General features: G+C 36.3%; 1 protein-coding gene across 1 annotated transcript; it reads right to left on the bottom strand.

The window, feature by feature from the left end:
• Positions 1 to 833: 833 nt before the first annotated feature.
• LOC120636835 lies at positions 834 to 14916 on the bottom strand. The gene is made up of 5 exons (XM_039908397.1): positions 14331 to 14916; positions 12900 to 13538; positions 11077 to 11319; positions 10794 to 10913; positions 834 to 925 (listed from the first exon to the last, which is right to left on the bottom strand). Exons 1-5 carry the CDS (start codon positions 14914 to 14916, stop codon positions 834 to 836), a joined length of 1680 nt encoding a protein of 559 aa, XP_039764331.1.
• Between the last annotated feature and the right edge of the window lie 10106 nt (positions 14917 to 25022).

Raw genomic sequence — 25022 nt, 5'->3', positions numbered from 1 at the left:
GGTGTTATTGATAAACGTAATCCTATGCTAATAACTAAAATACCCACAAGTGATTTATTTGAAAGAGACAAACATTTATTAACTTTTCGAATTGTCAATTGTAGTTGTCATTAGATCATTAATGTCACTTGTCATTTTTCGACCATAGACAAGCTTTGTAAGCGTGAAGTCAATATTACCAGTTTTTAATGTTTATATCCTCTTTGAGAAATTCCCAAATATTTTGTTTTTTTTTTTTTTTTATACGTATACAATTATTAGTTATGTATATTGTGTACTGAGTTTGGCTTTTAAAATTGTGATATTTGTTATTTATCAAATTTTGTAAATAATTATTATTTTGGTTTGTTTGTTTATTAGTTTGGGCCTGCGCAGATTACAGGATTTCATACTGGACCTTTATTTAGCTGCCTAGGTACCTAAATCTCAACGTTCAAGTTAGAGATATGATTTTAAGGGAGTTTTTTTTTTTTTTTTTTTAATTTTTCTTTAGAGTTGTTTTACAAGTCTAACTTGTTTTTCTTTTTTTTTATTATTATTTTTATTTTTACAATGTTTAACTGTTTTCCTTGTATTTATTGGATATGTATTGTACATTTGAAGTGATTTTCTACAGGACTTGCTGGTACGAAGAAGAATATTGCTACATTGATAAATAGTTTAAATATAATAGTGAATATAATTTTATCGTAACTTATTGACTATATTTATTTATTTACATTTATATATATATATATATATATATATATTTAATTGCTAATTATTGCTACTTATTATATAATGACTTCATTTAATAGCAATTGCAGCGAAACTAATTCAGATATTGAAGATGTTTATTGTACAGGCTCGTCTTCGTCCAATGACAGCTTCCATAGTACAGTTATACCGCTTAACTCTGCGCTTGATAGTACATTTTCACCATATTCTAAAAATTTTAATGTTGTACATATTAATGCACAGAGCATTCCTTCGCACTATTCCGATTTTCTGACTTCTTTTGATACAAAAAGCATTCATGCAATTCTTGTGTCGGAGACGTTTCTTAAACCTTGTCTCCCTTCCACGTCCTACTGTTTGCCTGGCTTCCATCTCATTAGAAACGACAGAACGGGTAAAGGTGGCGGAGGTGTTGCAATTTATTTACGGAGTCACATCCCCTTCCGTATTTTAACTAAGTCTCCATCAACGTATTCTGAATCGTCTGAACACTTATTTATTGAGGTTCAGAGTGGTCAGAATAAACTTCTTCTTGGTGTCTTTTACTGTCCTTCACTTCATATTAATTATTTTGGAACATTTGAATCTTTACTCGAACAATACTCATCCACAGTTGATCATACCATTATTATGGGTGACTTTAACACGTGCCTTATAAAAAACGACCACCGTTCTAAAAATTTAATGAATATTATTAACAGTTCCAATCTTATGTTACTACCCACGCATGCAACTCATTTCTTTCCGAACTGTATGCCTTCTCAATTGGATCTGATGATGGTATCTTCGCTGAATCTTGTTGACAGTCATGGACAGCTACCTGCAGAGGCTTTCTCCTATCATGACTTGGTCTACTTGTCTTTTAAAATTCGTCCTCCTAAAGCAAAGCCAACTATAGTTATGCGACGCAGCTTTCGAAACTTTGACAATGATAAATTTATGGAAGATCTTAGTGACATTGATTGGGAGACTGTCTTTGCTGCTAATTCAATAGATGACAAACTTAATATTTTTAACTCTATTTTGATCGGCCTTTACGATATACATGCTCCACTACGACCTATTAAAATTAAGCATCTTCCTGCACCATGGCTGACTAATGATATCAAAGCACTTATGTCCAAACGCAATGCAGCTAAGGGTAAATATAAGTTAAACCCATCCGCCGCTAACCTTATTAAGTATAAAAAACTTCGGAATCAATGTAGTAGACTTTGTCGAGATGCTCAGCGCAAATATATTCACTCCTCTGTGGACCAAAAGAACACCGGTAAAACATGGCAATTTCTAGCCTCTCTTGGTGTTGGCCGTCAACGCCAACACGTCTCGCATGCCACTGATTTGGATGGTCTTAATAAGCATTTTGCCACTACATTCTCATTTGATTCGTTAATTAAGCAAAGTACACTTAACCATCTAAGATCTTTGCCTGTACATGGGGCCCCTGAATTCCAGTTTCGCACCGCTACCGCAGCTGAGATAAAGAGTCATATTTTTGCTATTAAATCGGATGCAATTGGTTGTGATGGCATAAGTAGGAAAATGTTAATTGCTGCACTTGATTACATTCTGCCAATACTATGTCATATACTTAACTTTTCTCTTACTTCTGCTTCGTTTCCCAGTGCATGGTGTAAAGCTTATATCATACCAATACCTAAAGTTCTCAACCCTTTAACTCCTTCAAACTATCGACCTATCTCCATTCTTCCCTTTTTGTCTAAGGTTCTTGAGCGTGTTGTTCATCAACAACTTAGCCTCTACTTAACAAGGTATGAGGTCTTAAGCCCATTACAGTCAGGATTTCGGCGTGGGCATAGCACAGCTACGACCTTAATTAAGGTATGTGATGATATTCGGTACGCTGTTGACAATAAACTCCTTACAGTTATAGCTCTCTTAGATTTTAGTAACGCATTTAACACTGTCGATTTTGACTTGCTTTTGGCTGTCTTGAGGATGATAAATTTGTCACCACTTGTTGTCAACTGGTTTCAGGGATATGTACGTAATCGACAACAGTGTGTACGGTTGGATCATAAATTATCTTCCTTCATTTCTCTTACTTCTGGAGTGCCTCAAGGCGGTGTTCTCTCTCCTCTTCTTTTTTCTATCTATATAAATTCGATTTCCTCTGTTATATCTTCGTCCTATCATTTATACGCTGATGACTTGCAGATTTATGTTTCGGCGACCATTGATGATCTTGCATATGCGATTGAATCTCTCAATACTGATTTGAATAATATAACGGCTTGGTGTCGATCCTTTGGTCTTCGGGTAAATGCAGATAAATCTCAAGTAACTATTATAGGCAGTAGTTATTTCCTTTCTTCCATATTGTATAATAGTTTACCGCCAGTTCTCTTTGATGGTACGGCTATTCCGATTAGTACTTCGGTCAGGAATCTTGGACTCATTATAGATAATACTATGTCTTGGGTACCACACGTTTCTCAAATGAGTCGCAAAATTTTTGGTGCTGTTCGGTGTTTGGGGCGGTGGAAAAACTTTTTACCTATTAAGACTAAAATTCGTTTAGCTAATACATTATTACTGCCTATTTTGGATTATGCAGATGTCTGCTATTTGGATTTATCTGAGACCATGCTAAACAAACTTGAGAGGCTGCAAAACTTGTGTATACGGTTCATTTTCGGCATACGTAAATTTGATCATGTGTCTCAGTATCGTGCTCAATTGATGTGGCTACCAATTCGTTCTCGTAGAAACTTACACGCTCTTTCTCTCCTTTACTCCATTTTATATTATCCACAAACTCCACCATATTTGAAAGAGCGATTCACCTTTCTTGGTAGCAATGTTCACTTAAATCTGCGAGCTAATAACGACAGCTTGTTACACGTTCCTGCTAGTCGTTCATTGGCGTATGGCAATTCTTTTACGGTAAAGGTGGTTAATTTATGGAATGAGCTGCCAAGGGACATAAGACAGTCCAAATCATTAAACATCTTTAAATCACGGTTAAAAGACTATTTCCTGTCTAGTATGTAGCAAAATATCTATGTATTTTATGTGTATGTTTAAATAGTAATATGTATTTAAGTTTATATATTGATATATATATATATATATATATTGATATTTATATACAAATATATAAATATATGTTTTACTATATATATGTAGTATTAGTATGTAATGTTATAATTAGCACAATTTAATTATTGCACTATCCCGTTTTCTCTCATATGTTTCTTCAACCAAAGGTTGTCTGGAGGAGATCGCTCCAAGCGATAAGACCGCCTTTGTGCATATGTATAGTTTTTATTTTTTATTTTTTTGTTAACCTGATTTTATATTTGTATGTGCAATAAAGACTTTTTCTTCTTCTTCTTCTTCTATTTTATAATCGCCATATTTCGTCGGCGGTGTACCACGTGTACTGCGCATGGATCGGCAGCTGACAGACTCCTCTGTACTAGTCGCCACTTCCCCTCCAACTATAGCGCCGCCGACGTCTCGCGTCGTTTTTTCTCTCTTCCGCCTTTCCTCAGCAGAAGACTCGGCATCAGTAGAGGCCTGCTCTACCTCACTGTTGTTGCAGCAGTCATCGCCAGACTCACCATCTGTTAATTCATATAAAAATCATGTGATTTATTTATATTATATAAGACGAGAATTACGATATTCATCAATGTCAGCACATTTATTTTCAATAAAAAGTACATTAGGAATGTGCTTTTTACTATACAGAATAACCTTCCTTGGATTTATTTAATGGTTCTATAAATCGGTAACGCTGAATAACCGACAAAAATGCACAACTTTCTCTTAGCGTTCAATTTATTATGTAGACTAGACTGCGGGATTAATGAATAGGCAATGCATCCAAAAACAAAGGTTTCCTTTACAAATAGTGTGTCGGGACCACACTTCCTCAGTGTTGCTTCTGGTATTCAAATACATCTGCTGAGTACAATGCGGTAAGGTAAGCTGGTGAGCTGTTCCCTTCTTCTCTAGGAAACACTTAACACTGCCCCTATGGTAATTCAAAATCAAAACCAATGTTATCAAAACGCAGGCATTTTATATGTTACGCACTTACGTAATAATTATTTGATAAAGCAATCTTACACTTCACACATTTTCTTGAATAAATATCTAAAGTTTTGAAGAGAAAAATTATTAGTAGTAAGGGCGAGTAAGTACCTTGCATTTCCACAGCTGGAGTCTCTCATAGGGCTCCACACGTCACTATGGATGAGTTCCAAGGGTCGGCCAATACGTTTCGTAGATCTTTTCGGAGCCCGGGCCACAGGCTTTCCTTCCAGGCAGGCGCAAACTTGTTGAAATCTTCTTTGTCATCCTGAAATGAACATACCTTTAAGACAATGATACCCTAACCGTCTATGCCATAAATCAGTATTCATGTTAAGTATTATTAGACTTAACTAACTTTGCAATATTGACTTCCTGCGCTTGATGTAGGACAGTCATCGATTGCTCTTTTGCAAAACAAAACATTCATTCTATCAGTGACGTGCATAGAGGGTATGTAAAGTATATGCAAATGTTTATTTAATTTTCATTTTCATTAATTCTTCATTTTATATCATCTGCATACCCTGTACATAGCCTCAATGCACGCTACTGCATTCTATATACACCCACATAGATTAGCAGATATAACAGGCTGGTGTTGTATACTACAACTGTCATGGACAAAACACCCATCTACATTCATGATCACAACCATGCCTCTTTCACATAATTTAATAACAGAAAACAAATTTTGCAGACAACTACGGAACGTAAAAAACATTGTTTAAGGTTTTATCAAAGTTATTTATGCTGTTTACATGAATATCTGTAGAGCTCTCCAGTTTAGTCGCTCCATCATCACAAGTGATCATCCTTTTCCATCCATCACCACGGAAAGATCTGGAGCAGTCTTATTCCTAGCCAGGACTGCACGGACAATGTGATCAAAAGAGTTAGTGTTTAAAATTATACAACTTTAGGAAGTAACAGTTTCTACCCTTAGTAAAAGTTTGTTCACTGGCAATACAGTACAGCGTCGCTGGTACAGTTGCTTTCGAGTATTGTAGCAGTATACTTCAGTTAAATTGAATGTATATCCAAACCCTGTTTTAAAGCCTATAAACACTTCAACAGCCTAGACAGTAGATCTAAAAGGAACGTTTGTAAGTGGATAAAAATCAATACAGGATTTGCGACACTAAAACGATTGCAGTAAGAAGTTTTGTTTCGATACGCGAAATCGACTACGACTGCGAGCGTGCAAATGTGCTAAGGGTAAAAAGTCTTTCCCCATCAAATAAATAAATGAAAATATCATAATAATGTACTCAAGACTCCCCAGTAAACTGGTTAAAAGTAAAAGTCTTTTAAACTGTAATAAACCACATCCGAGCATGTTCACGTTGAAATTGCCTGGTAACCCCTTTAGACCCTGACCTATTACCCCCATCTCTCCCATCCCCCTTAATTCTTAAATCTAGACAGATTACGAGTCTTAGAATATCCACGTCGAGTTTGTAAACACTTATTTTTCTTCAGTTAAAGGCAAATCCGCGTAACTATTACGCACCAACGCCAACATTAATAATCAATCAAATCCAACATATTCATTAAAATTAATTTTGGTCAGAACATTTCAATTATAAGTATAGGTATTAAAGAAAATGTAGATAGAGCGAAAGTACAATCTCATGTTAAATGTTTTTAAGGAGAAGTAGAAAGCTTCTGAAATCCATTGGTTGATATTATAGTGTATTCTTAAATCTAAGTAAAAAAAAAAAAAAAAAATGCATTGATAACCTCTTCCTTTATTTGAAGTCGGTTAGAACTATGAAAGAAGAAATAACCTACCCTACCCAGTAATGCGGAAGCCACTTAGGAAGAATAAGTTAAAAGTAGTTAATAATTAGTATATTATATATACCTTCAAAGAAGATAGCGGGCGTGTAGTTGTCCTGCGTAGTAGTCATACATAGCGCATGCCACGGATCGACCGAACCGTGCACGTACGCGACCCGACCGGCGGGTATGTTTAAACCACCGAACTCTTCATTAGTCCACTCAGCACACGCGTTCACAAACACAGAGTCAAATCTGTAACGAAGAGAAAATAATATTAAAAATTGTTCAATGTACATACTTGTTTCAGTGTTTATTTTATAACTTAAGCTTATTTAAGCGATTATTTATGAACTATTTATGAAATTTATAGCTAATAAATCTAATAGGTTGGGGAAAAAGTCTTTTCGCATTATAGTATGTATGAACATGTAATAAAATCTCTTTGGCTATACTATTTGTATCTGGCTGGTTTTGGTATCAAATTAGGAAAATGTGTGAAGATGAGTGAATCTAATGAAGAAATTCCTTTTTACCTTTTAAAATTTTACTACAAAAAAGGTAAAAATGCAACGCAAGCCGCGAAAAAAATTTGGGTTTAGCGTTTTCAATCCGGAAATTTTGATGTCAAAGATGCACCTCGCTCTGGTTAGGAGGAGCCCTATGACGGATATAATGGATGCCATTTTTGAAAAAGTGGACCAAGATGGGCAAATCAGTAGGTACAATGTAGCTGAAGAACTGGGAATTGACCACAAAACCATTTTTGACGGAGCTGATAAGAAGTGGATCATGACCGAACCATTTTTGAACTGGTGATGAGAAGTGGATCATGTACGACAAGAAAGTGCGAAAAAGGTCACGGTCAAAGGCCGATCAGGCTTCACAGACTGTGGCGAAACCCGGGTTAACTCGCAACAAGGTGACGCTGTGTGTGTAGTAGTAGGATTGGAAGGGCATTATTCATTATAAGCTGTTACCACCAGGCAGGATCATCAATTCTGAATTCTACTGCGAACAACTGATGAGATTAAAGCAAGAAGTTTAGAGAAAGCGGCCGGAATTAATCAACAGAAGAGGTGTGGTTTTTCATCATGATAACGCTAGACCTAACACATCTTTAGCCACTCAGCTAAAATTAAGATAGTTTGGCTGGGAGGTGGTAATGCATCCGCTGTATAGTCCTGACCTTACACCTTCAGATTTCCACCTGTTTCGGTCTCTTCAGAATTCTTTAGGCAGTGTCAGGTTAACATCACGAGAGGACTGCCAAAACTACTTGTCGCGGTTTTTTGATTTCAGAAACCCCAAAATTTCTATAGCAATGGGATTATGTCCCTACCTACCTATGCCTAATTTATGCAAAGGAAGAAAATAAATTCCAAAAACTTTTTAATGATGATAGTACTTCTAGAAAAAGAGGTAGTATTTAGATTTTATTACAACGTTCTACATAGATACTAGTTTGCGAAAAGACTATTATTCCCGCAACCCACTTTTCCGCAAATTTCTCCCTATATCACATTTCAATTTGTATGTCCACTTAAACTAACTTTATAACATTACTATCAGCAGGTGGATCAACTGAATTCCAAACTTTTTTCTCCAAAAGTGACAGATACTCTACATTCATAGCTTTTTGCCACCAGAGGAGTTTGATAACTTTATTGCCTACACATATGTTTGTGGCTTCTCAAAAATTCTGGTCTACATACCTATTTTATAATCGCCATATTTCGTCGGCGGTGTACCACGTGTACTGCGCATGGATCGGCAGCTGACAGACTCCTCTGTACTAGTCGCCACTTCCCCTCCAACTATAGCGCCGCCGACGTCTCGCGTCGTTTTTTCTCTCTTCCGCCTTTCCTCAGCAGAAGACTCGGCATCAGTAGAGGCCTGCTCTACCTCACTGTTGTTGCAGCAGTCATCGCCAGACTCACCATCTGTTAATTCATATAAAAATCATGTGATTTATTTATATTATATAAGACGAGAATTACGATATTCATCAATGTCAGCACATTTATTTTCAATAAAAAGTACATTAGGAATGTGCTTTTTACTATACAGAATAACCTTCCTTGGATTTATTTAATGGTTCTATAAATCGGTAACGCTGAATAACCGACAAAAATGCACAACTTTCTCTTAGCGTTCAATTTATTATGTAGACTAGACTGCGGGATTAATGAATAGGCAATGCATCCAAAAACAAAGGTTTCCTTTACAAATAGTGTGTCGGGACCACACTTCCTCAGTGTTGCTTCTGGTATTCAAATACATCTGCTGAGTACAATGCGGTAAGGTAAGCTGGTGAGCTGTTCCCTTCTTCTCTAGGAAACACTTAACACTGCCCCTATGGTAATTCAAAATCAAAACCAATGTTATCAAAACGCAGGCATTTTATATGTTACGCACTTACGTAATAATTATTTGATAAAGCAATCTTACACTTCACACATTTTCTTGAATAAATATCTAAAGTTTTGAAGAGAAAAATTATTAGTAGTAAGGGCGAGTAAGTACCTTGCATTTCCACAGCTGGAGTCTCTCATAGGGCTCCACACGTCACTATGGATGAGTTCCAAGGGTCGGCCAACATCTTTTCGGAGCCCGGGCCACAGGCTTTCCTTCTAGGCAGGCGCAAACTTGTTGAAATCTTCTTTGTCATCCTGAAATGAACATACCTTTAAGACAATGATACCCTAACCGTCTATGCCATAAATCAGTATTCATGTTAAGTATTATTAGACTTAACTAACTTTGCAATATTGACTTCCTGCGCTTGATGTAGGACAGTCATCGATTGCTCTTTTGCAAAACAAAACATTCATTCTATCAGTGACGTGCATAGAGGGTATGTAAAGTATATGCAAATGTTTATTTAATTTTCATTTTCATTAATTCTTCATTTTATATCATCTGCATACCCTGTACATAGCCTCAATGCACGCTACTGCATTCTATATACACCCACATAGATTAGCAGATATAACAGGCTGGTGTTGTATATGTCGGCGATACGCCAGGGTTTTCACGCTCGGTGTCCATTATAATAAAATAACTCACAAAATATCACGTAGTTTATTTTCGCACAATTGCTAGTATAGAACAGAGACGATTTACATAAATTAAACGCTTTTATAGTTTCCTTACAATGGCTAAAACGGATATAGCAAATACAACTTCTTTTGAAACAAACAAATAAAATTAGGTACTGCAAAATAATTCTTAAAATATTCCTTAATATTTATAATAAATGTTTAATCAATTTAAATTACTTAAAATGATTAATCATTTATATAATACAGAGATTTGTTCATTTAATTGCAACAAACATTAGTCAGTCTAAAGATGGCGCTGCAGGCCAGATTTAAAATGAATTAAAGAAAGACTTATTGCATAAAATAATAAAGTTTGATACAGAATAATGATATTAATTCTATAAGATATTAATTTGAACATTTTCACAGTAAATAAAGTAGTTTAACAATAAATGGAACATCAAACATCTTTAAAACATTCAAACAGTCAAAACAGTGTCTATTAAATATCAGGCCCTAATAAGTAGCGGTTTCATGTTTACAAATAACTATTTGAATTTAAATCCGATATATTTCAGATATTTTTATAATAAAATATTCACTTTAACGATAAACTAAAACGTAAATATCAATAGTCGCCAATTATTGCCGACAGGTGGCGATTTGCGCCCATACGGCCATACTGACTCCAGCGCGTCCCTTGCGCTGTTTTTATGACATAATTTCAAAAGCCTCACCCATACTGAGATCTAGCCAACACACAAGGCATCACCCATCATGGGATCTAGCCAACACACAAGGCATCACCCATCCTGGGATCTAGCCAACACACAAGGCATCACCCATCCTGGGATCTAGCCAACACACAAGGCATCACCCATCCTGGGATCTAGCCAACACACAAGGCATCACCCATCCTGGGATCTAGCCAACACATAAGGCATCACCCATCCTGGGATCTAGCCAACAAGACCAGGTTTAAAAGGATACGCATGGTGGCCAGCCAGCGTTTAAGGAAGGATATTGGATAGGAAAAATAAGTTTCACGCACACACATTAATAATTACAATCTTAAATCATATCAATTATTAACACATTAATAATTACAAAATTAAATTATAAACCATATCAATTCACTCTTATGTTATCATGTAGAACTAACTTTGTCCGAAAAGGAAGTGGACGCACCTTCGGTCTCCACTGATTCCTCCGCCCATACGGTCAATTCGTCTGAGTTGTCAGAATCATTGAAAGGGTCTGATTGAGCTATGGGAGCGGGACGTAAGGCATCGTGATTTGCAATCTTTTCTGAACAACCACGAAGGTTAACATGCCTATATCGATCATTTGGTAATATTTCTAAAAATTTCCATCGGACCTTAAAATTTTGAGCCTAACTTAGTAGTGTGTCGTTCATGGCGCCGCATTAAGACGAAGTCACCGACTTTAAATGGACGGATTGTGGCTTTACCTTTATCAAAACGAGTTTTATCGCTAAGGGACCGCTCGTCCATCCGTTTTTTAGCAATCGATCTAACTTCCTCTAAGTTGTCTGTTAGTATGTCATCGTCAATTTGCAATATTTTAATGGCAGGTGGGTAACATCTTTTTCCTAATAATAATTCCATGGGACTTTTACCTGTACTTTTTGATACTGTGCAGTTAATAGCTAATTGTAATTCTTGTAAAGCTGTGTGCCATGGCCTACTTAGTTCTATAACAGACATGTTATCCTTTATAACTTTCATTAATCGTTCAACCTGACCATTGGCCCTACTAGCTCCCTTTGCTACTACGTGGTGTTGAATCCCATATCGTTGACAGAAGTTTTTAAACTCTGTTGAAGTCATACTTTTATCTTGGTCAGTAATTAATCGCGATGGAGAGCCAACTATTGTAATCAGATTTTGAAATCATTTGATAGCAGTTTCACTAGTACGATCATTTGTATAAATCATATGGACATATTTAGTAAAGCCGTCAATAAATACAAAAGCATATTCAGGTTCACTACGTTTTCCGTTCATTCTTCCAGTTATATCTGCATGAACGGTATGGAAAGGAACAGCTATTTTGTCAATGGGATGTAAAGTAACCTGTCTAGCACCAGATACTCCTTTTCTAACTCTACGCAATTTTCTACAAATTTTCTAATTAATCTGGTCATATTAGGGAACCAGTACTGCTCTCGCAATTTTTCAAGGATCTTTTCCCAACCGAAATGTTGAAGATTATCATGATAATGGGATATAAGATTCTATCTATAATTACGTGGAACTATAATTAACTTATGTGTCTTGTTATTAATCTGTACTTTACGTCTCAATAATTTATCCTGAAGTATAACGTAAGTGTCTGCGATATTCTTGGGAATCGAATCATCTTTCAATTGCTCTACAATACTAGATAGAGTTGAATCGCGTTTTTGTTCTACAAGGAGCTAGTTATGATCAAGTGTAGTGGTATTAATGGACCAAATTAGGGGTCTTGATTTATTAAATTCTAAACACCGCTTTAATTGACGTCCATTAGAATTTTTAATTGGATTAAGACTAAAAAAATTAGCATGAGAAAGTTTATCGCCCTTACGTTATTCAATTTCAAATTAAAAATTTTGCAAGAAGGCCCACCATCTATGCACTCTGGGGGTTAGGTCTCGTTTGTGACTCGAAGCTTTTAATGAATTGCAGTCTGTGACTAGTTTAAATGACCGGCCATGAAGGAAATGGCGAAAATGTTTAATAGCCTTTACCACTGCAAGAGTCTCTAGTTCGTAGGAGTGGTATTTACTCTGTGTATCTGAAGTTCTCATACTAAAATAAGCTACTACTAAAGGATTCCTATCTTGTCTCTGAATCAGAACGGCGCCATAACCAATTGAACTGGCATCTGTATGTAGCTCAGTTGGCAAATTTGGATCAAATATAATTAAAACTGGGGAAGATGTGAGTATGTTAATTATTTCTCGTCGAGCAATTTCATGTCGGTCAGTCCAATTAAAAGAAACATTAGCTTTAGTTAGGTTGTATAGAGTTGCCATGATTTTAGAGAAATTGGGTACAAATTTTCGAAAATAACCTGCTAAGCCGTTAAATTGCCTTACTTCTTTTATATTTTTAGGCGTTGAAGAGTCAGTAAGAGCCTGAACTTTCCTTGGGCTTGGCCTAACAGTGCCATTTTCAATAATGTTACCAAGATATTCAATTTTAGTTTTAAGAAAAGAACATTTGGCAATATTTAGAGAAAATCCAGCCTGAGTTAATCTAGTCAAAATAAGATTCAAATTTATCAAACCCTGTTGCACGGATTCAGATACAACCAGAATATCGTCAACATAAACTAAAGCAATATTATCTCTATAATCACCTAAGGCGGCATTTATGGCGCGTTGGTATACAGACGGAGCATTACATAGACCGAATGGCATTCGAAGATATTCAAACTGTCCATCCGGGGTTACAAATGCAGTTTTCTCGATAGAGTCTTCCGCTATAGGAATACCGTGGAAACCAGAGGCCATGTCTAAACAACTATAATATCGAGCTTTGCCTAATCTATCAATTTGGTCCGCTATAAGGGGTAAAGGATAATTGTCTCTAACGGTATTTGAATTTAACTCTCTGAAATCAACGCAAAGTCGGTCCGTACCGTCCTTTTTCTTAACTAATAATATAGGGCTGCTGAACGGAGACGAGCTATCTCTTATTATGCCATTTTCTTTTAGGTCTTTAATAATATCTCTGACCTTCTCACGTTCTAAAGGGGACAAACGATATGGTCGGCGTTGCACGATCTTATCGGGATTTTTTAATCTAATTTTTAGCTCCCCGGTGGTTACTTGTGAGACGCGATTTCCAGATGTGAAATTATCCTTGAACTCATTGATAATACGATAGATTTCTTTAATTTGTGTATCGTTAGTAAGGTCGGTATCTAATTCAAAAGAAGATGTTAAATTTAAACATTGATAAAGAACTCGCGATTAATTGATATACTGTCCTCGCTAAGGGTAACGCTAAGGCCGGGTATATTTAGAAGATTAAAACCTATTAGAATGTCAAATTGAGTTTCATTATCACCTACTACATAAAACTCGAGCTCTTAGCGAACATTATCAATTTGAACTATAGTTTTAATGCTTTGTTTTGAAATAATTGTTTGACCCCCAATACCGATAAACTTCACGTCAACTTGCTTACGCTTTCCAGCAACGGAGCCAGCTATTTTCTCCCGAATTAATGAACAATCAGCTCCAATATCGAAAAGACAGTTATAATTTGTGTTTCCAATAATTACATTAAAAGTGGCATGTTTAATAGATGAACAATAATTAATTGTTTTATTTGGGGCATTACGTTCCGTCATTTTGACGGCGGTAACAATTTTTCTCTAAGTGGCCCTTACGATGACAGTATTCACACTCAATAACCTTAGCGTTATTAAAACTACCACGGGAATTAGAATTATTATTTGATTGTGACAAAACAGGGTTATTTTTAGATGGATTTTTGCAGTCTCGTGAGAAATGACCCGGCTTATTGCAATTAAAACATATGACTTGATCCTTTGAAGGTACCGTGACACGTGGTTTTTTGACGTCATTATATTTATTCTCTCTATTTTCAATTTTACGCTTTCGAAATGTTTTTAGTATCGATACTAATTTGGGAAGTGAATTGGGGGTATTTCTCAACAACTCAGAACGAATAAATTCAGGATAAATACCTGTGATCAGTGCATCCACTACGTCGGCGTCGGTAGCTTCTGGTCGAACCCTCCTGAAGAGAGTCCAAGCCGTTGTAGCATATTCAGCGTAGCTGCTCGCTTGGTCTGAAGTGTAGCTGCGCCATTTCTGCACGTCATCCGCGTACCGGAACTCATTGCCAAACGTATGAGTTAGCTCTTCCTTCACTTGTTCCCACGTGGTTGAATGCAGTGACCAGGTGTCGGCCCAGGTCTTTGCTCGTCCTCTCAATTGTAAGATGGCCTTCATTCGAGCTTCATGGGGCGAAATATTTAACTTCCTAATGGTTTCGTCCACATTAGCACACCAGTCCCTGATGTCATGCGATCTCTCATCAGGGTTGAACGGCGGTAGATAAAAGTCATGGTGCCGCCGTAAAGGTGCAGTCTCTGTAGATAACGTCGCTCTCGCAGCGCTTGTTGCAGCAGTTCTTGTTATGGAGGTTAGGAGACCCATCACTTGTTCCATACTGAAAGTTGTAGCATCTGGAGGCCCTGAAGAGTTTTGGGGCTGTGATCCCACCGCTGCTGTCGGCGATACGCCAGGGTTTTCACGCTCGGTGTCCATTATAATAAAATAACTCACAAAATATCACGTAGTTTATTTTCGCACAATTGCTAGTATAGAACAGAGACGATTTACATAAATTAAACGCTTTTATAGTTTCCTTACAATGGCTAAAACGGATATAGCAAATACAACTTCTTTTGAAACAAACAAATAAAATTAGGTACTGCAAAATAATTCTTAAAATATTCCTTAATATTTATAATAAATGTTTAATCAATTTAAATTACTTAAAATGATTAATCATTTATATAATACAGAGATTTGTTCATTTAATTGCAACAAACATTAGTCAGTCTAAAGATGGCGCTGCAGGCCAGATTTAAAATGAATTAAAGAAAGACTTATTGCATAAAATAATAAAGTTTGATACAGAATAATGATATTAATTCTATAAGATATTAATTTGAACATTTTCACAGTAAATAAAGTAGTTTAACAATAAATGGAACATCAAACATCTTTAAAACATTCAAACAGTCAAAACAGTGTCTATTAAATATCAGGCCCTAATAAGTAGCGGTTTCATGTTTACAAATAACTATTTGAATTTAAATCCGATATATTTCAGATATTTTTATAATAAAATATTCACTTTAACGATAAACTAAAACGTAAATATCAATAGTCGCCAATTATTGCCGACAGGTGGCGATTTGCGCCCATATATACTACAACTGTCATGGACAAAACACCCATCTACATTCATGATCACAACCATGCCTCTTTCACATAATTTAATAACAGAAAACAAATTTTGCAGACAACTACGGAACGTAAAAAACATTGTTTAAGGTTTTATCAAAGTTATTTATGCTGTTTACATGAATATCTGTAGAGCTCTCCAGTTTAGTCGCTCCATCATCACAAGTGATCATCCTTTTCCATCCATCACCACGGAAAGATCTGGAGCAGTCTTATTCCTAGCCAGGACTGCACGGACAATGTGATCAAAAGAGTTAGTGTTTAAAATTATACAACTTTAGGAAGTAACAGTTTCTACCCTTAGTAAAAGTTTGTTCACTGGCAATACAGTACAGCGTCGCTGGTACAGTTGCTTTCGAGTATTGTAGCAGTATACTTCAGTTAAATTGAATGTATATCCAAACCCTGTTTTAAAGCCTATAAACACTTCAACAGCCTAGACAGTAGATCTAAAAGGAACGTTTGTAAGTGGATAAAAATCAATACAGGATTTGCGACACTAAAACGATTGCAGTAAGAAGTTTTACTAAGACCGAAAGTTTTGTTTCGATACGCGAAATCGACTACGACTGCGAGCGTGCAAATGTGCTAAGGGTAAAAAGTCTTTCCCCATCAAATAAATAAATGAAAATATCATAATAATGTACTCAAGACTCCCCAGTAAACTGGTTAAAAGTAAAAGTCTTTTAAACTGTAATAAACCACATCCGAGCATGTTCACATTGAAATTGCCTGGTCTCCCCGTCCTCCCGTGTCAAACGGATGGTAACCCCTTTAGACCCTGACCTATTACCCCCATCTCTCCCATCCCCCTTAATTCTTAAATCTAGACAGATTACGAGTCTTAGAATATCTACGTCGAGTTTGTAAACACTTATTTTTCTTCAGTTAAAGGCAAATCCGCGTAACTATTACGCACCAACGCCAACATTAATAATCAATCAAATCCAACATATTCATTAAAATTAATTTTGGTCAGAACATTTCAATTATAAGTATAGGTATTAAAGAAAATGTAGATAGAGCGAAAGTACAATCTCATGTTAAATGTTTTTAAGGAGAAGTAGAAAGCTTCTGAAATCCATTGGTTGATATTATAGTGTATTCTTAAATCTAAGTAAAAAAAAAAAAAAAAATGCATTGATAACCTCTTCCTTTATTTGAAGTCGGTTAGAACTATGAAAGAAGAAATAACCTACCCTACCCAGTAATGCGGAAGCCACTTAGGAAGAATAAGTTAAAAGTAGTTAATAATTAGTATATTATATATACCTTCAAAGAAGATAGCGGGCGTGTAGTTGTCCTGCGTAGTAGTCATACATAGCGCATGCCACGGATCGACCGAACCGTGCACGTACGCGACCCGACCGGCGGGTATGTTTAAACCACCGAACTCTTCATTAGTCCACTCAGCACACGCGTTCACAAACACAGAGTCAAATCTGTAACGAAGAGAAAATAATATTAAAAATTGTTCAATGTACATACTTGTTTCAGTGTTTATTTTATAACTTAAGCTTATTTAAGCGATTATTTATGAACTATTTATGAAATTTATAGCTAATAAATCTAATAGGTTGGGGAAAAAGTCTTTTCGCATTATAGTATGTATGAACATGTAATAAAATCTCTTTGGCTATACTATTTGTATCTGGCTGGTTTTGGTATCAAATTAGGAAAATGTGTGAAGATGAGTGAATCTAATGAAGAAATTCCTTTTTACCTTTTAAAATTTTACTACAAAAAAGGTAAAAATGCAACGCAAGCCGCGAAAAAAATTTGGGTTTAGCGTTTTCAATCCGGAAATTTTGATGTCAAAGATGCACCTCGCTCTGGTTAGGAGGAGCCCTATGACGGATATAATGGATGCCATTTTTGAAAAAGTGGACCAAGATGGGCAAATCAGTAGGTACAATGTAGCTGAAGAACTGGGAATTGACCACAAAACCATTTTTGACGGAGCTGATAAGAAGTGGATCATGACCGAACCATTTTTGAACTGGTGATGAGAAGTGGATCATGTACGACAAGAAAGTGCGAAAAAGGTCACGGTCAAAGGCCGATCAGGCTTCACAGACTGTGGCGAAACCCGGGTTAACTCGCAACAAGGTGACGCTGTGTGTGTAGTAGTAGGATTGGAAGGGCATTATTCATTATAAGCTGTTACCACCAGGCAGGATCATCAATTCTGAATTCTACTGCGAACAACTGATGAGATTAAAGCAAGAAGTTTAGAGAAAGCGGCCGGAATTAATCAACAGAAGAGGTGTGGTTTTTCATCATGATAACGCTAGACCTAACACATCTTTAGCCACTCAGCTAAAATTAAGATAGTTTGGCTGGGAGGTGGTAATGCATCCGCTGTATAGTCCTGACCTTACACCTTCAGATTTCCACCTGTTTCGGTCTCTTCAGAATTCTTTAGGCAGTGTCAGGTTAACATCACGAGAGGACTGCCAAAACTACTTGTCGCGGTTTTTTGATTTCAGAAACCCCAAAATTTCTATAGCAATGGGATTATGTCCCTACCTACCTATGCCTAATTTATGCAAAGGAAGAAAATAAATTCCAAAAACTTTTTAATGATGATAGTACTTCTAGAAAAAGAGGTAGTATTTAGATTTTATTACAACGTTCTACATAGATACTAGTTTGCGAAAAGACTATTATTCCCGCAACCCACTTTTCCGCAAATTTCTCCCTATATCACATTTCAATTTGTATGTCCACTTAAACTAACTTTATAACATTACTATCAGCAGGTGGATCAACTGAATTCCAAACTTTTTTCTCCAAAAGTGACAGATACTCTACATTCATAGCTTTTTGCCACCAGAGGAGTTTGATAACTTTATTGCCTACACATATGTTTGTGGCTTCTCAAAAATTCTGGTCTACATACCTATTTTATAATCGCCATATTTCGTCGGCGGTGTACCACGTGTACTGCGCATGGATCGGCAGCTGACAGACTCCTCTGTACTAGTCGCCACTTCCCCTCCAACTATAGCGCCGCCGACGTCTCGCGTCGTTTTTTCTCTCTTCCGCCTTTCCTCAGCAGAAGACTCGGCATCAGTAGAGGCCTGCTCTACCTCACTGTTGTTGCAGCAGTCATCGCCAGACTCACCATCTGTTAATTCATATAAAAATCATGTGATTTATTTATATTATATAAGACGAGAATTACGATATTCATCAATGTCAGCACATTTATTTTCAATAAAAAGTACATTAGGAATGTGCTTTTTACTATACAGAATAACCTTCCTTGGATTTATTTAATGGTTCTATAAATCGGTAACGCTGAATAACCGACAAAAATGCACAACTTTCTCTTAGCGTTCAATTTATTATGTAGACTAGACTGCGGGATTAATGAATAGGCAATGCATCCAAAAACAAAGGTTTCCTTTACAAATAGTGTGTCGGGACCACACTTCCTCAGTGTTGCTTCTGGTATTCAAATACATCTGCTGAGTACAATGCGGTAAGGTAAGCTGGTGAGCTGTTCCCTTCTTCTCTAGGAAACACTTAACACTGCCCCTATGGTAATTCAAAATCAAAACCAATGTTATCAAAACGCAGGCATTTTATATGTTACGCACTTACGTAATAATTATTTGATAAAGCAATCTTACACTTCACACATTTTCTTGAATAAATATCTAAAGTTTTGAAGAGAAAAATTATTAGTAGTAAGGGCGAGTAAGTACCTTGCATTTCCACAGCTGGAGTCTCTCATAGGGCTCCACACGTCACTATGGATGAGTTCCAAGGGTCGGCCAACACGTTTCGTAGATCTTTTCGGAGCCCGGGCCACAGGCTTTCCTTCCAGGCAGGCGCAAACTTGTTGAAATCTTCTTTGTCATCCTGAAATGAACATACCTTTAAGACAATGATACCCTAACCGTCTATGCCATAAATCAGTATTCATGTTAAGTATTATTAGACTTAACTAACTTTGCAATATTGACTTCCTGCGCTTGATGTAGGACAGTCATCGATTGCTCTTTTGCAAAACAAAACATTCATTCTATCAGTGACGTGCATAGAGGGTATGTAAAGTATATGCAAATGTTTATTTAATTTTCATTTTCATTAATTCTTCATTTTATATCATCTGCATACCCTGTACATAGCCTCAATGCACGCTACTGCATTCTATATACACCCACATAGATTAGCAGATATAACAGGCTGGTGTTGTATACTACAACTGTCATGGACAAAACACCCATCTACATTCATGATCACAACCATGCCTCTTTCACATAATTTAATAACAGAAAACAAATTTTGCAGACAACTACGGAACGTAAAAAACATTGTTTAAGGTTTTATCAAAGTTATTTATGCTGTTTACATGAATATCTGTAGAGCTCTCCAGTTTAGTCGCTCCATCATCACAAGTGATCATCCTTTTCCATCCATCACCACGGAAAGATCTGGAGCAGTCTTATTCCTAGCCAGGACTGCACGGACAATGTGATCAAAAGAGTTAGTGTTTAAAATTATACAACTTTAGGAAGTAACAGTTTCTACCCTTAGTAAAAGTTTGTTCACTGGCAATACAGTACAGCGTCGCTGGTACAGTTGCTTTCGAGTATTGTAGCAGTATACTTCAGTTAAATTGAATGTATATCCAAACCCTGTTTTAAAGCCTATAAACACTTCAACAGCCTAGACAGTAGATCTAAAAGGAACGTTTGTAAGTGGATAAAAATCAATACAGGATTTGCGACACTAAAACGATTGCAGTAAGAAGTTTTACTAAGACCGAAAGTTTTGTTTCGATACGCGAAATCGACTACGACTGCGAGCGTGCAAATGTGCTAAGGGTAAAAAGTCTTTCCCCATCAAATAAATAAATGAAAATATCATAATAATGTACTCAAGACTCCCCAGTAAACTGGTTAAAAGTAAAAGTCTTTTAAACTGTAATAAACCACATCCGAGCATGTTCACATTGAAATTGCCTGGTCTCCCCGTCCTCCCGTGTCAAACGGATGGTAACCCCTTTAGACCCTGACCTATTACCCCCATCTCTCCCATCCCCCTTAATTCTTAAATCTAGACAGATTACGAGTCTTAGAATATCTACGTCGAGTTTGTAAACACTTATTTTTCTTCAGTTAAAGGCAAATCCGCGTAACTATTACGCACCAACGCCAACATTAATAATCAATCAAATCCAACATATTCATTAAAATTAATTTTGGTCAGAACATTTCAATTATAAGTATAGGTATTAAAGAAAATGTAGATAGAGCGAAAGTACAATCTCATGTTAAATGTTTTTAAGGAGAAGTAGAAAGCTTCTGAAATCCATTGGTTGATATTATAGTGTATTCTTAAATCTAAGTAAAAAAAAAAAAAAAAAAAATGCATTGATAACCTCTTCCTTTATTTGAAGTCGGTTAGAACTATGAAAGAAGAAATAACCTACCCTACCCAGTAATGCGGAAGCCACTTAGGAAGAATAAGTTAAAAGTAGTTAATAATTAGTATATACAGTGGCGTGCATTGCATATATGCAAATAAGCAGTGCATACCCTACCCTCAGGGTCTTAAAGAGCCTTCAGATAGGACCATTAAAGTTTTGTAATTAAAAAAACACTAAGTAAAAAATATATGAAAGCGCCATCTAGTAATGAGCGGCCAAACTTCTAGGTCAATTGTCGCTAGACAGGCGACAGCGCAACCAGCGCGCGCGAGGCGCATAGCGTACAAAATAAAATCTTTAGCGTATATCTCTAAAAGCGTATTTTAATTTTTAACCGTAAATGCTAAACATTTACCTTTTAAAACACGTAAAAATCTCATGTTATCTATTGCAGGGTAAATCAATTATTATGAATCACTCGACATATGACGCCCTCTACTGTTGCATAGAAATATCAAATAAAATAAGCACGCCCAAAGAAAGAATCGTTCTGCTAGATGTGTGCGTGCAAGTTAGTAGTGTGTGTCGTGTAATGTTATAATCGTGCGCTTGTACTTACAAGATTAGCATCGGTCTTGTGTGAACAGTTTTCATTCATAATTCTCTATTCTCTAATTACGTGTTTCATTTTTTCTATGAATAAAATGATTTGCTTGGTTTGTTATTGTTGTTAAAGGTCATTATTCTTTTTTTAGAATTAAAAACATTATTCACAAATGTAAATACCTTTTAGTGTCTTTTAAGAAAATTAAGGATCTAATATTATCGAATTAGTCTTTCGTTTTGAAAATAATCTATGAAACCAAACGCTGTCTCAATTTTGAAAAATGAATAATTTAGGTTTTCCAGGAATCATTGGAGAGTGAGAGAGTTAACAATAAATATGGTTTCTATTTATTGTTTACATATCAAAATAAAATAGCGTTCGTACCCATACTTACAAAAAATTAAAGACATATTTTGACTAATTTCGATTGCAATATTATCATTAGCATATTCGATCGCCATTATTGTTTACCTTCGAACAATGCTGTATGGCGTTGGTGATAAATAAACGGTTCAAGTGCATAAATTCAGTAACTTATAAAAGTTTGAGCAGTGATAGTTTAATGTGTTAAGGTTAATTTATAGTTTATTCATTCATTTTATAATGAAAGCATATTCGTGCGGTCTTTGTTTGGGTTCAGTGTGCCTGGAAAAAGTACTTAGAGAAAACTTTAATTTCTATCCCTACTTATATCGTAAAATTAGAAATCATTCGCAAAGGAAGGAGTGTACCAATGTTACAAATATCCCAAAAAAAGGTGATAAAGTCACGCGTATATTTAATAATAAATATTACGAAAACTATTCTTGGCTAAGCGGCTTTGTACACACCAATCGATTAATTTGCTTTCCTTTTGTTTTATTGTCCAATATACGTAAAGTGTGGAATGATAAAGGATATTGTGATCTTAATAATTTTCATAAAAACGCTAAAAACATGATATGTTGGAAAAATATTATCATCATCAGTGTGCTTAGAAAATGCTGCCGAATGGTGTGTCATAATTTTGTGACGTAAATCAGGGTATGTACTTTTATTCAATTAGCAGTAGATAGACGATAGTATTAAATCAATCAAAAATATAACTTTCGTAAAGTAATTTGATTATAAACCGACAAACCTATCTAAAATCTAAATTTTAATTTTACTTTATGTTTGTGTTGAACACCTTGTGCATACCCTGGGTCCAAGGGCTATGCACGCCACTGAGTATATACCTTCAAAGAAGATAGCGGGCGTGTAGTTGTCCTGCGTAGTAGTCATACATAGCGCATGCCACGGATCGACCGAACCGTGCACGTACGCGACCCGACCGGCGGGTATGTTTAAACCACCGAACTCTTCATTAGTCCACTCAGCACACGCGTTCACAAACACAGAGTCAAATCTGTAACGAAGAGAAAATAATATTAAAAATTGTTCAATGTACATACTTGTTTCAGTGTTTATTTTATAACTTAAGCTTATTTAAGCGATTATTTATGAACTATTTATGAAATTTATAGCTAATAAATCTAATAGGTTGGGGAAAAAGTCTTTTCGCATTATAGTATGTATGAACATGTAATAAAATCTCTTTGGCTATACTATTTGTATCTGGCTGGTTTTGGTATCAAATTAGGAAAATGTGTGAAGATGAGTGAATCTAATGAAGAAATTCCTTTTTACCTTTTAAAATTTTACTACAAAAAAGGTAAAAATGCAACGCAAGCCGCGAAAAAAATTTGGGTTTAGCGTTTTCAATCCGGAAATTTTGATGTCAAAGATGCACCTCGCTCTGGTTAGGAGGAGCCCTATGACGGATATAATGGATGCCATTTTTGAAAAAGTGGACCAAGATGGGCAAATCAGTAGGTACAATGTAGCTGAAGAACTGGGAATTGACCACAAAACCATTTTTGACGGAGCTGATAAGAAGTGGATCATGACCGAACCATTTTTGAACTGGTGATGAGAAGTGGATCATGTACGACAAGAAAGTGCGAAAAAGGTCACGGTCAAAGGCCGATCAGGCTTCACAGACTGTGGCGAAACCCGGGTTAACTCGCAACAAGGTGACGCTGTGTGTGTAGTAGTAGGATTGGAAGGGCATTATTCATTATAAGCTGTTACCACCAGGCAGGATCATCAATTCTGAATTCTACTGCGAACAACTGATGAGATTAAAGCAAGAAGTTTAGAGAAAGCGGCCGGAATTAATCAACAGAAGAGGTGTGGTTTTTCATCATGATAACGCTAGACCTAACACATCTTTAGCCACTCAGCTAAAATTAAGATAGTTTGGCTGGGAGGTGGTAATGCATCCGCTGTATAGTCCTGACCTTACACCTTCAGATTTCCACCTGTTTCGGTCTCTTCAGAATTCTTTAGGCAGTGTCAGGTTAACATCACGAGAGGACTGCCAAAACTACTTGTCGCGGTTTTTTGATTACAGAAACCCCAAAATTTCTATAGCAATGGGATTATGTCCCTACCTACCTATGCCTAATTTATGCAAAGGAAGAAAATAAATTCCAAAAACTTTTTAATGATGATAGTACTTCTAGAAAAAGAGGTAGTATTTAGATTTTATTACAACGTTCTACATAGATACTAGTTTGCGAAAAGACTATTATTCCCGCAACCCACTTTTCCGCAAATTTCTCCCTATATCACATTTCAATTTGTATGTCCACTTAAACTAACTTTATAACATTACTATCAGCAGGTGGATCAACTGAATTCCAAACTTTTTTCTCCAAAAGTGACAGATACTCTACATTCATAGCTTTTTGCCACCAGAGGAGTTTGATAACTTTATTGCCTACACATATGTTTGTGGCTTCTCAAAAATTCTGGTCTACATACCTATTTTATAATCGCCATATTTCGTCGGCGGTGTACCACGTGTACTGCGCATGGATCGGCAGCTGACAGACTCCTCTGTACTAGTCGCCACTTCCCCTCCAACTATAGCGCCGCCGACGTCTCGCGTCGTTTTTTCTCTCTTCCGCCTTTCCTCAGCAGAAGACTCGGCATCAGTAGAGGCCTGCTCTACCTCACTGTTGTTGCAGCAGTCATCGCCAGACTCACCATCTGTTAATTCATATAAAAATCATGTGATTTATTTATATTATATAAGACGAGAATTACGATATTCATCAATGTCAGCACATTTATTTTCAATAAAAAGTACATTAGGAATGTGCTTTTTACTATACAGAATAACCTTCCTTGGATTTATTTAATGGTTCTATAAATCGGTAACGCTGAATAACCGACAAAAATGCACAACTTTCTCTTAGCGTTCAATTTATTATGTAGACTAGACTGCGGGATTAATGAATAGGCAATGCATCCAAAAACAAAGGTTTCCTTTACAAATAGTGTGTCGGGACCACACTTCCTCAGTGTTGCTTCTGGTATTCAAAT

This window comes from Pararge aegeria (assembly GCF_905163445.1).
Source record: "Pararge aegeria chromosome W unlocalized genomic scaffold, ilParAegt1.1 SUPER_W_unloc_4, whole genome shotgun sequence".
Classification (NCBI taxonomy): domain Eukaryota; kingdom Metazoa; phylum Arthropoda; class Insecta; order Lepidoptera; family Nymphalidae; genus Pararge; species Pararge aegeria.
The sequence above is the reverse complement of the archived record's forward strand: the minus strand, read 5'-3'. Positions and strand labels throughout refer to the sequence as shown.

What these genes read in the sequence shown, in the direction of transcription:
- LOC120636835 (XM_039908397.1), bottom strand. Translation starts at nt 14,916, where the DNA reads ATGGACACCGAGCGTGAAAACCCTGGCGTATCGCCGACAGCAGCGGTG. An exon ending in ATCTGAATCCGTGCAACAGG is followed by an intron (nt 11,320 to 12,899) that starts GTTTGATAAATT and finishes TGTCTGTTATAG; the next exon opens with AACTAAGTAGGCCATGGCAC. An exon ending in GGAATCAGTGGAGACCGAAG is followed by an intron (nt 926 to 10,793) that starts GTGCGTCCACTT and finishes TAAAATTTTTAG; the next exon opens with AATATGGTGAAAATGTACTA.